The 12,108-nt window shown below is 35.1% G+C and overlaps 1 protein-coding gene across 14 annotated transcripts in view; it reads right to left on the bottom strand.

Annotated features, from left to right (window-relative positions):
* Positions 1–12,108, bottom strand: part of PICALM (phosphatidylinositol binding clathrin assembly protein) — a 111,521-nt gene that overhangs the window by 37,400 nt on the left and 62,013 nt on the right. For all 14 annotated transcript variants that reach the window (XM_036324751.1, XM_036324752.1, XM_036324753.1 and 11 more), the window contains 4 exons: positions 7,410–7,495; positions 5,012–5,135; positions 4,605–4,741; positions 2,549–2,652 (listed from right to left, as the gene is read on the bottom strand). In XM_036324751.1, the coding sequence (XP_036180644.1) occupies positions 2,549–2,652; positions 4,605–4,741; positions 5,012–5,135; positions 7,410–7,495 (451 nt within the window). The remainder of the gene's footprint in view (positions 1–2,548; positions 2,653–4,604; positions 4,742–5,011; positions 5,136–7,409; positions 7,496–12,108) is intronic.

The raw sequence follows: 12,108 nt of genomic DNA, 5'->3' as shown, positions 1-12,108 counted from the left end.
ATTTTTTAACATTTTTAACAGTCTCACTTGTACACAGCAAACCTAATGTTAATATATGGGGAAAATTATGATGGAAATAGTACATAGGGCAAAATAAACAAAAACGGAAAAAAACATAATTAAATGTATTTCAACATATTCTATTCACAAATAGATGGCTATGGATATCCGATATAATAAAAGCCTAATATGCTAAGTGTCTGGTCGTCCGTTCAACCAATCAAAGCGCAATATGCTAATGATATGCTAAGGCCACTCAACCACTTGCTATGTATGACCTGCACTGACTACCAGGGGCCAGACAAACAGCACAGTCCCTACCTATGATGTGCACTGACCACTGGGGGCAGACGCTCCGACTGGTAGATTAGCTTGCTGCTGGGGTCTGGCTGATCAGGACTGAGGTAGGGCTGGTCACGCCCTGGAGCCCTCCTACAGTCCCTCCCCAGCTGGCCAACCTCCCGCATCTCACCTGGTCCCAATCGCACACTGATGGGGCCCCTCGGCCTGACCTGCACCCTCTTGCAATCCGGGACCCCTCGGGATGTCAGAGAGCCGGTTTCAGCCTGATCCCACAGGCCAGGCCGAGGGACCACTGGTGCATAAATCTGTGCACCAGGCCTCTAGTTTCCTATAACAGGATGTGGAATAATTCTTACAGGCTGAAATTAGTTAAAATTATTTTCCTACAGCAACAGTTTATTTGCCTTCACATATGAGCTCAAAATAATTTCAAGCAAAATTTTAACTTGTCATTGTTAGAATTAATTGTATATGGTGTCCAGACAAAATAATTTCCGAATTAACTTTTTTGAAATGTTATATTAATTTTCATTAGCCTTCTGTAAAATTTTTCACCTATTGAGAAAGACAACTTCTCAGCCTAATTTAGAAAAACTTCTCTTTTTTTTCTTTTTTTAACGGGAAGCAAGCTGAAATTGCTTAAACAGCCATGCTATTTCTGCTACCCTTTTCTAAAGCAATTTATAATGAGCAAAATATAAGCACATAAGTTTTGGCAGATTAAAAATCCTAAAACTAGGACTAATTAGAATCTTAAGAAACTCCTTTCTTAATCTGAATTAGCTATCTACAGTTCATTTAGCTAAATCTAAAATATTTATTGACTTTAAACTAGCTTATAATTTTTAGAAACTACTACTCCTAGTTTTCAAGATTTAGCTAACTTAAACTTGCCTTCAGAAACCACTAATTTTTAATTAAGTTATGGCCCACAAAATGAGTCTAAAAATTTAATGTTTTAGTGTTTCACTACTCCTGTTGTTCCCTGACCAATATTTTGAACCAGAAATAACCCAGTCTAGAAATAAAGAAAATGCCATTCAACAAATATTTATAAAGCACCTATTATAAATCAGATATTAGGGGTATAGCACTGAAAAAAATATTTGAAAACATCTACCTTTATATAGATTATGTTCTATTATACAAAAGAGAGCCTTAAGAAATAATTATAAAAAAACACAAAACATAAAAGTTCTTAAAACTCAAATTATTAAAATAAAGATGAAAAAAGTCTAATTCATGTCATAAAAACTCACTACGTTCTTTATCTTTGATATGAGAGAGCCAATCAATTCAGATTTTACATATGAGCCACATATAAATTTTAAAGGAAGTTTGCCATTCTCCATAGTTCCCTAGACCAGCAGTTGCCAGCTGGTGGTCCATGGACCACTAATGTGGTCCGTGAGGTCTAAAAGGTTGGCGACCGCTGCCCTAGACAGTGCCCTCTCTCAGAATATCTCCTTTCCCTCCCAAATATTTTTTGAGTATTTGTAAAATAATACTTACACATATACAAACAAAGAGAAGGATCAAAACCTACCAAAGGAAATGATTTGAAAGTATACTAAATGTCTAAGCAAAACTGCTTAAAATCTGACATGGACTAGGCTCACTCCTTTAAAGATGCCACAGTCATGGTCATGATATAGTCATCAAAGAACTACTACAAGGTAGCAAAACATTCCTGTTGGTACTAGGAGGAAAATCTTTGAATACCAAAATCGTATAGGTCTGAATTAAGTCAATATTTTAAGTACAAGTAGTATATAAAGTTTGTCATGACATTCCTGGTCAGAACATAGTTCATTCATTGCCTGATAACACCATCTGAGTTTTATTTGAACTTTATCATATACTTGCACAAGATGAGTTTTTTCCCCCTTCAAGTAAATTTTTTTCTATACCAAAGGTAAAATAACTATTACACATTTTCTGATTATGGAGTATAAAGTCAACAATGAAAGAGTAATTTTATACTTAAACATACACCTGGTCCTTCCTCTTCATCTTCATTAAACCTCATTTCATAATTTAATTGAACATGAATTCTAAAATTACATTTATAATTAAAAAACATGTCTGCAAAGGGCAAACTAACTTCATTGCCATTTTCTTATTTTTTTAAGTTCTCATGTGTCAAGTATAAGCTAAACTATACAAATAAGTAAAATACCACAGAATAGGGATAGGGAGGGAAGATGCCTGTACAATATATTAAGTAGAGTTCATTAATGCTTACCTCCCCATGTACTTGCTACCTGAGAAGAAGCTGACATAGAAAGTCCAGGTGGGTGAAAAGTTGGCTGCTGCAAATCAAGCAAATCATTTGGTAGCTTTGATGAGCTAGGAAGATATTTTGAAAAGATGATTTATTAGGTAAATTTTGCCACATTAGTCACTTCCTTTTCCCAAGTAAGTAAGAACATTACAAAGAAAACTGAGGGAAAACCTCAATAATGTAAATCTCAAAAGGAGGAACAGTTTCAGTAAGATAACAACGGCACATCCCTCACACAACAGCATTATTTCTAAGAAGGCCTAGAAAAATATTCAAGTACCCAAATCTTCAGTTTGCATAGGATTCAAGTAATAATAATCCTTCAGGAAAAGATCAATAACTTCCCCAGTAAAATAACTGATTTCCTTATTGAAATGAACCTAAATGACATGATTCAAAATATGAAACATCATGGTAATTTTAATTTTTTTAAAAGTTGTGTTTTTTTTTCTTTTAATCTTTAAAGAATTTCAATTGCATTTGCAGTATCAAAAAGCCTACACAAAGTAAAATATCTATTAACCTCACCTCTACTGCTTCATACTCCAAACATGTCAATAATTCAGGGAAAAATTATACATGCATCTATGCTATAAACTTATAACAGAGCCATCCATTACACAACTCCAGAGAGGAATGCTTATATATTTTTTATCACAAGACTTTTATGTAATTAAGGAATAACAACTCAAAAAACAATCCTAGGATTTCCATGAACTGAAGCATTAAGTGTACCACAGCTTAGATCACTTTTAACTTAACTGTTTTAAAGAAATGTCTTTTGGATATAAAAAATAGTTTTATACATTGGTAAGTTAAAAGTACAAATACATTTAGAATATATAATAAGCATTCTGTAATAGGCTGTAAGATTTGTCCTCAAGTACTATAAAAAAGGTGAAAACTTCTGAGTAAATTAAGTGAAATAAAACATAGTCAAATTAGATGAAAAAATATTTTTCATCCTCAAACATTCAATATTCTTTTCCATTCATTTCCCCTAAAACAGACTTCTTTTCAAGTGCCCAAGTGGAAAATTTAATACTTAATGGGATCGATGTCATTTTATTAGGAATTAAGGAAAATGGCATACAAAAACAAAACAAAAAATAAAGCTGAAAGAAAAACACATAACTAAATTCACCAAACAGCTGAGACTTTAGGGAGCTAAACGTGTAAATCTGGGAACCTGTTGAAAATGAAAATTCTTGGTCCTCACCCGACCGACACCAACAAATCAGAAACTCAGGGTGAGACTAAGAAATCTGTGGTTTAATTAATCCTCCAGGTGATTCTGATGCTTACTTAATATTGAGAAACTGACCTATACCAAACCATACATTATCTTATTAGGAAACTGAGGTTTAAAAAAAAAAAAAAAGATTAAGAAATAACAGAGCCAGGATTCAAACCACAATCTGACTTTCACTCTTCTATTTTAAACCACTATGAAGTAAAAGACAGAACAGATTTGAAAAAGCCAATTATTCTAATTTGCCTGGAAATATTAAGTAGCTTAAATTAAGTAACAAGATTATTCATGTTGATCTGGTAGGCTTCAATAGGCAACTAAACTATTACTATACTCCAGATTACTGAGTTTAACACCAAGGAATGGATATGAAAAAGACATTTAATACCCAATGAAAGGATATTTTGAAATACATCTCTCTCTTTCTCTCTTACACACACATCTCCAAGAGTTATAAGGGGTCTTGAACCATTAGACACCTCATAAATGTGTTTGTAAACAATGACATGTTTGCCAAGAGATAATCTGCTCTATTCGAATTATTATAAATTTATAATTTAGCTATCTTGCATTTCCTAAATAGGAAAATACAAACTCGTATCACTTTATATTTAGTTATTATACCTATACTACCACTTATCAGCACCTCCTTTGTGTGAATTTATGATTACAAATGTTAAATTAAACCTGAAAAGCTCTGCATAATTTCTATTAGAAGTCTTTAAACCTAAGTATTCAATAGAAATCTTTACCCTGTCCACTTACCTGTTAGAAGAACTAGGGGTAGAAAACAGGTCAATGACTGGTACAGTCATTATACCCCCTGCTGAGGTGGACACAGGAGAGGCTGCAGTTGTTAAAGAGGTATGAGGTTTCTTTGCAAGTTCTTTTAGGCGCTGTTCCTGTTGAGAAAGGTAATGACCATAAGGAATCCAGAAGCAGATTTGTTTGTATGTCCTCTAAACAAAAGTATTTTCTAATTTTGTTCTGATAGCAAAAAGGTATTCTGTTTATTAAGTCATCCAATTTCAGGACGAAAAATTAGACTAAGTACTGAGTTTTACCTCATATGGACAACTATATATTAAATACTGTTAGTTTCTATACAGATCCTAATTATTTTATGAACACCTGTATTTGTTTTTCCAAATAAAAAGAATGCACACACCTACCTTTAAAGCTTTTAAACGAGCCTGTTCTTCCTCTAATGCTGCCTGCTTTTCCCTTTCATCCACTTTGGTAAGAGACAAGCCAGTACTTGCCAGGGAAGAGACTGCGTTAGAAAGTGTCGTCGCCCTATAATAATTGGACAAAGGTAATTTGGTTTTCTGCCCAACATTTCACATTACAACCTGGTTATAAAATGATCTGGCAACCAAGAGGCACTATAATTATGAACTTCTGAAGTCAAAACCAGTACTTCATATGAAATATTCTACTCAGTAACCTAGAGAAGTATTAGCAGTTAGATGATTTACACACACATTCACACTTTTTGTCATTGTTATTGTTGTTAATCCTCACCAGAGGATATTTTTTCCACTAATTTTTAGAGAGAGTGAGAGGGAGGGTAGGGGAAAGAGATATAGAGAAACAATGTGAGAGAGACAGGCACACATGCCCCGACCACGGCCAGGGATGGAACCTGCAACCCAGGCACAAGCCATTGATTGGGAATAGAACCTGCAATCCTTTGGTGCATGACCTGGTGCTCTAACCACTGACCACACTGGCTAGGGCCACATATGCACTCTTTTTAAAGTAAGAGTTGGATTTTGGACAGGGTTCTCAATAACTGTGAGACATTGCAGACTGATGAAAATATAGTATTCCAAGCCCGAAGGAAGGGAACCTATACAATTAGGAAAGAGCTCACATACTCTTGAGAAAACCCAGATGAATAAAAAATACTGAGTTTCTCACAGGAAATAACTCCGATAATTTATAGCCTGGGTTTTTGCAGTGCTACTACAGGAACAGTAAAACATGAGTACCAGTGATAATGTGTCTAGATATGTTTCCTTTATAATACCCAAAGATGTAGTTCCCAGAGGACCACAGGATACCTCAAAGGAAGGTCAATTTCATTCTAGTCACCAGTCCATCTGGCACCTACTTTATCTGCTACACTTTTAAATTACAATTTCCTTTTCAAGCATATTAGTCATGCACAATGCATCATCTCTCACTAGCAGATTCTCAGTAAGCTGCTTCCTTTCCCTTATATCAACACCTTACCAATACCATAAACCCCAACATTAAATTCCCAAATGTTAATTCTACATAAAATAAACCCATGTGGCAAAGAATGCTAACCTGAAGAACTACTCTTCTCTAATGACCTTTATTCATTTTCATTCTATCCCAAACCAAGCATCATTAATTTCTAAAGCACAAAAGTGGCAAAAATATTTAAATTTTATGTAAAATTAATTTAATAAAGGAGCGAGTAATATACTTGTCACAGAAATGCAAGAAACCCAACAAATTTTTTTAATCCTCACCTGAAGATATGTTTTTATTGATTTTATTAGAGAGAGAGAAACATCAATGTAAGAGAGAAACATCAATTGGTTGCCTCTCACACATGTCCTGACCAGAGATCAAACCCACAATCTTTTTTGGTGTACTCTCCAACCAACTAAGCCACCAGACAAGGCAAGAAACCCAACAAATTTACAGTCTCCTTGGCTTTATTTTTCATTACTTTCTCAAATCTCTGGGCCTTATAATTTGGGCTTATACGTCTAAACGCCTACTAGAAAATTCAGAGAGCATACTTAGAATTAAAAACTATTAAAATTCAGTAACAATATTTTCCTTACAAATACTTAAATTTTGTTGCTAAAAACACCAAATTCTGAAACAATAAAAAAAAGTCTAAAAAGAAGGTTCTCATTGAATTTCATACAAAATTTTTTCGTATTGTTAAAAAGAAATCTTTGTAAGAATGCATGAACATTACTTCAATCACTACCCAACACAGAAATCATGTTACAAGACTGATGTATGATGGTCTGTGTTACTTTCAATTTCCTAAGTTAATTGGTCTTTGTCTTGGAAATCAGCCTAACAGACTGATTAAAATATAGTATGTCAATAATTAACCTTGTGAACTGACATTAGAGAAAGATGATAAAATCTGATGTCAGACATCCTAGGTTTGAGGCCCAGAGTTATTACTAGCATAGTTCACAGAGCTATTGTGAGGTTTAATCAAATTTGTAAAAAAGGCAATTTATAATTATAAAACATCATACAAATCAATGCATTATCATCTTTAAGAGAACTCCTCACACTATGAACACAATTCTACACCAAGTAGTCACTGTCATCACCTTAACAGATGCTAACATTTATTGAAGATCAGGAACTATTCTAAGAATTTACATGTATTAACCCATTTTAACCCTTCACAGCAATTCTATGAGGCTGATACTACTGTTAAACCAATTTTATAAGTTATTAAATCAAGATACAGAGACATTAAATAACTTAGAATTTGAGCTGGATTCATCGACTCTCTCAGAAACATCACTCCTGCTCTTTGCCCTCTGAAGAATAATGTACCTGCTTGCAGCTGTAGAATCTTTGATTTTCTTTCCTTCCAAGGAAGCTAAATGTTGTTCCAAAGCATCAAGAAGACTACTGGGGGCCTGAAATTATAGAAATAAGACTTTCATGATGATCAGGCCATTGATCAAAATAAATCAAGTATCATCTGACATAGGAGGGAAACAAAAATAATGAACTAATTAACAATGGAATTTTAGCTACCTAAGAATGACACTATTATTATTGTTATACTAGAGGCCCGATGCACAAAATTCATGCAAGGGGCTCGGTTCTCACAGCTGCAGTGGCTTGCCTTGGCCCTTGCATCCCCGGCTTCAGTCAGGAAGGTTGTCCAGACGGTTGTTTGGCTGTCTGGTCCAATTAGCACATTACGCTTTTATTATTATAGACTAGAGGCCCGATGCACAAAAATTGTGCAAGAGTAGGCCTTCCTTCCCCCGGCTGCTGACACCAGCTTCCCTCTGGCACCCGGGACCTGGGCTTCCCTTGCAGACCCAGTCATCTGGAAGGACATCTGGTCTAATTAGCATATTACACTTTTATTATTATAGATAAGAATGACCTAGTAATTAACACCCCTAGTAAAGGGTATTAATAAACATAATAAAAAATATGAAAACTAAGATTATGTAAACATTTAAGAGGACCCTTAAATTTTTAAAATATTTAACTTATTAAACGAGAACCATACTCCTAAAAGCTAGACATACTGTTGAGCATGTTCTTGGTACTTAATAAGTACTTTCTGATTAATTTTTGAATAATTATTGATAAATGAAACTGAAGACTAACATCAAAGAAATAAAAATTAAAATCACAATGAAATACAACTTTTTACCAACTAGAATGCCTGAAGTTAAATGGACTAGCAATATCAAATATTGGTGCATCTCCCATATAATGCTGGTAGAAGTATATCCACCGTGAATAATGATCTGGATTTTTTTATAAAGTCAAATATACATCCACCTTAATTACCCAATTCCATTCCTAATTATTCACCCAAAATAGATACAAAAGTGTTTCTCCTCAAGAAAAGACTTGTTCAAGAATGATTTAAGTAGCTTTATTTATAAATAGTAAAAAACTGTAAATAATCCAAAAGTCCATCATTTGGAAAATGCATAAACAAAATTGTGGTAAATATGCAGCAATAAAGAATAATTTAATGGTACTTTCAATGACATGGACAGATCTCAAAACACAATGATGAACAAAAGAAGCCAGACACAGGAATAAATACTTGCATGATTCCATTTATATTAAATTCAAGATCTGATAAAATTACATTATTAGAAATCTAAATAGTGGTTTGCAGAGAGTAACTGGAAAGGCACACAAGAATTGAGGTGATAGAATTTATTTTTATCAAATGTTTATAGTTATCAAACCTCACTGATATAGATATTTACCTCAATTTTTTTTTTTTTTTTTTTAAAAACTAGCTTTTAAACTCTCAGGCTCTATGGCAAATCTCAACTTAATATAAAGAGTTAATCACTTTCAAAAGGGCAACTTTTCAATGATCTGAGAAAAAACTATTACTAAGTGAAGCAAATGCATCGGTGGCATTTAATTACCCTAAATACTGAGATAAAGTTTCTGGATAACAGGGATCTAACAATAGCTGTAAGAGGCAAAACTAGCTAATTTCTCTAACAATTATAACTTAAACAATTTCCTTCAGCCTTTATTTGCTATACATATAAAGACCTTAGCACTAAGCAGATACAGTAGAAAATCAACTAAAACCAAAAATATTGTATTATAACATTGACATCTATGTTGAATTGAGAACACATGTGCAACTCACCCACCCTAACAAAACCTTTGCAAAATCAGCAGGCAAAGCACTATCCCAAGAGTTATTATCAGAGATGATGAGAATGTTGGTGACAGTAGTTAAAATTTTAAAAAATCCTATAACACAACAGGCACTGTGCTAGCTACTTTGTATAAATTCACTGCTATGAGGAAGACACTACTAGTATACCCTTTACAAACAAAGGACCTGAATAGTGAAAATTAAGTTACTTATCCAAGAACATATATCTAATACATAGTGGGAGCCAACATAGAGTCTAAAGCAGCCTTGGGCAAACTACGGCCCGCGGGCCGGATCCGGCCAGTTTGAAATGAATAAAACTATTGAAAAAAAAGACCGTACCCTTTTATGTAATGATGTTTACTTTGAATTTATATTAGTTCACACAAACACTCCATCCATGCTTTTGTTCCAGCCCTCCCGTCCAGTTTAAGAACCCATTGTGGCCCTTGAGTCAAAAAGTTTGCCCACCCCTGGTCTAAAGCATATCTGACCTGAAAACCTAGAAAGCAATTACTATGCTACAGAATCCTAAACTAAAATTGTGGTCATTTAAACTACAGTTAACATTTTTCTGAAAGGTTTAAGCTGAGGCTTACAAATATTAAACTACCAGGTTAAGATAAATAACAACAAACTATTTCCAAAATCCCTTCTACATACATCTTGCTATTTTTTTAAAGTAATCTCAAATTTCCATTCCTGTGTATAATAACCACCATTATCTTCCCTGAAGTACAAATAGCTTTGTTTTAGTTCACTTTTGAAAAATTTCTGAATCATTCAGAAATCATTAATTAAGAGGGAGGGAAGGAGGGTCAGGAAGCTGGTGAATCCTACTCAATTTCAATGCCATGGATAAAGTACAGAAATATGACAGCCTGGCCTGGGTCTTATATTTTTATAACAAAAGATAGGTGAAAGTGACTTGACAAATGGCGTAACAGGGAATCTGAAACTGCCAAATCAGTTTATATACATACTAGTGGCCTGGTGCACAAATTCGTGCACATTGAAAGGAAATTGAAATATTTTAATATTACTATTCGCCCTTTCTCTATAATAGAAGTGTCAACCAAATTCACGATCGACAATGACAGATGGAAACACACGCATCCGATTGGTGCCAGCGAGAGCTTTACATGTACCGTGAATGAGGAAGTCAACTTAGACTTTTATATATCTAGAATAAACTTGCTTAATTAGACTTGCTTTCTGATGTAGCTAAACTTTTTCCAGCCCAGTGAAGCACCCCAACTTCTCTTTCAGGTAATTATCAGCAACACAGCAGTAAATATCAACCGAAGCAGATTATTATTGTAGATCACACAGGGAGAACAAAAGGTAAAGTATTTAACTGCAGCAGTGTTTGACTATATTCTGCGCAGTGAGAAAACCTGAAGTCATTTTCAAGGTCCACCATTTCTTACTTTTTTTCAGTAGGGTTAAGTTTCTAAGCTTTCTAAATCTCCATTTTACAGATAATGAAAGAAAAATAGGATTCCATCGAGTCTATCTACCAACCCCAGGACTTCTGTGAGGATCAACTGAGATGAAGCACAGGAAAAAGCTTCACAGACATTTGGTTAGTGTGAAATGTTTCCACCTGGCTGTAAAACAAGTCATATTCCTGAGCTGAAGAAACTGCAAGGAGGCTAGCTGCTAGGGAGAGGAAGCCGGGTGTTGCTGCATTACGTCATTACCCAGCATCCACAGCCACCATTTCTGTGCTGGCCATGGGGTCTCGGTAGCATCAGCTGCGATTTTGTGGGCTGTTGCTCCAGGGTGGTGGCGGGGCCTGTGTCCCACTTGGGGGAAGCTGAGTGTTGCTTTGTCGGTGCCAGGTCCGCACTGCCATTTCTCTGTAAATGGCCAGTGTGCGTCACAGCAGCTCCTGCATTGAGCGTCTGCCCTCTGGTAATCAGTGCACAGCATAGTGACCAGTCGGACGGGTGGAAGGACACTTAGCATATTAGCCTTTTATATAGATAGATAGATAGATAGATAGATAGATAGATAGATAGATAGATAGATAGATATAGATTGTTCTAGCAATGATTTTTCTCACATCTTAGGAATAATGCCAATTTATCTCAAATGCAGAGTGTTTTATTTACATATAACCCATAACTAGATCTATTATGTACTCTTGGCCTGGAAATCAAAGGGATGAAACAGAACAAGTTCGGTACAGAGAAATACAAAAAGACCTTTATTTAAAAGATGTCCCAGAGCAATTTAAAATGAGGTAAAAGAGTCTCTTAAGGAGAGAGGTGATACAAATGTTACAAGGATAGTTTATGCCAGGTAATTTCATTCCTAATATTCAGTAAAAACAAACAAACAAAAACAGTAAAAGTCAGAAAAAAGATCAAAGCAGGTTTAAAGTTTCTTTCCTGTAATTAAAAAAATATATATTTATTGATTTCAGAGGGAGGAATGGTGAGGGAGAGAGAGAAACATCAATGATGAGAGAGAATCATGGATCAGCTGCCTCCTGCATGCTACCTCTACTGGGGATTGAGCCTGAACCCTGGGCATATGCCCTGACCAGGAATTAAACATCCTGGTTACCTCCTGGTTCATAGGTCAATGCTCAACCACTGAACCACACTGGCCAGGCCCTAAAATATTTTTTTTATGATGATAAAATCAATGTAATAGCTAACAATGAGTGCTTAAAGCTGTGTTTAGGTATTAACTCATTTAATCGCCCCAACTACCTTATGAAGTGGGTATTACAGTATCTCCATTTTAGAGATGATGAAACTGAAGCAAAGAGAGTAACTTCCCCAAATCACAGGCAAGCTAGTGGCACAGCCGGGACTCAAACAGATTATCAAAGCCTGCTCTCTTCTTCCAAATCAT

This window comes from Myotis myotis, unplaced genomic scaffold (genome assembly GCF_014108235.1).
Source record: "Myotis myotis isolate mMyoMyo1 unplaced genomic scaffold, mMyoMyo1.p scaffold_m19_p_10, whole genome shotgun sequence".
NCBI classification, from domain to species: domain Eukaryota; kingdom Metazoa; phylum Chordata; class Mammalia; order Chiroptera; family Vespertilionidae; genus Myotis; species Myotis myotis.
The sequence above is the reverse complement of the archived record's forward strand: the minus strand, read 5'-3'. Positions and strand labels throughout refer to the sequence as shown.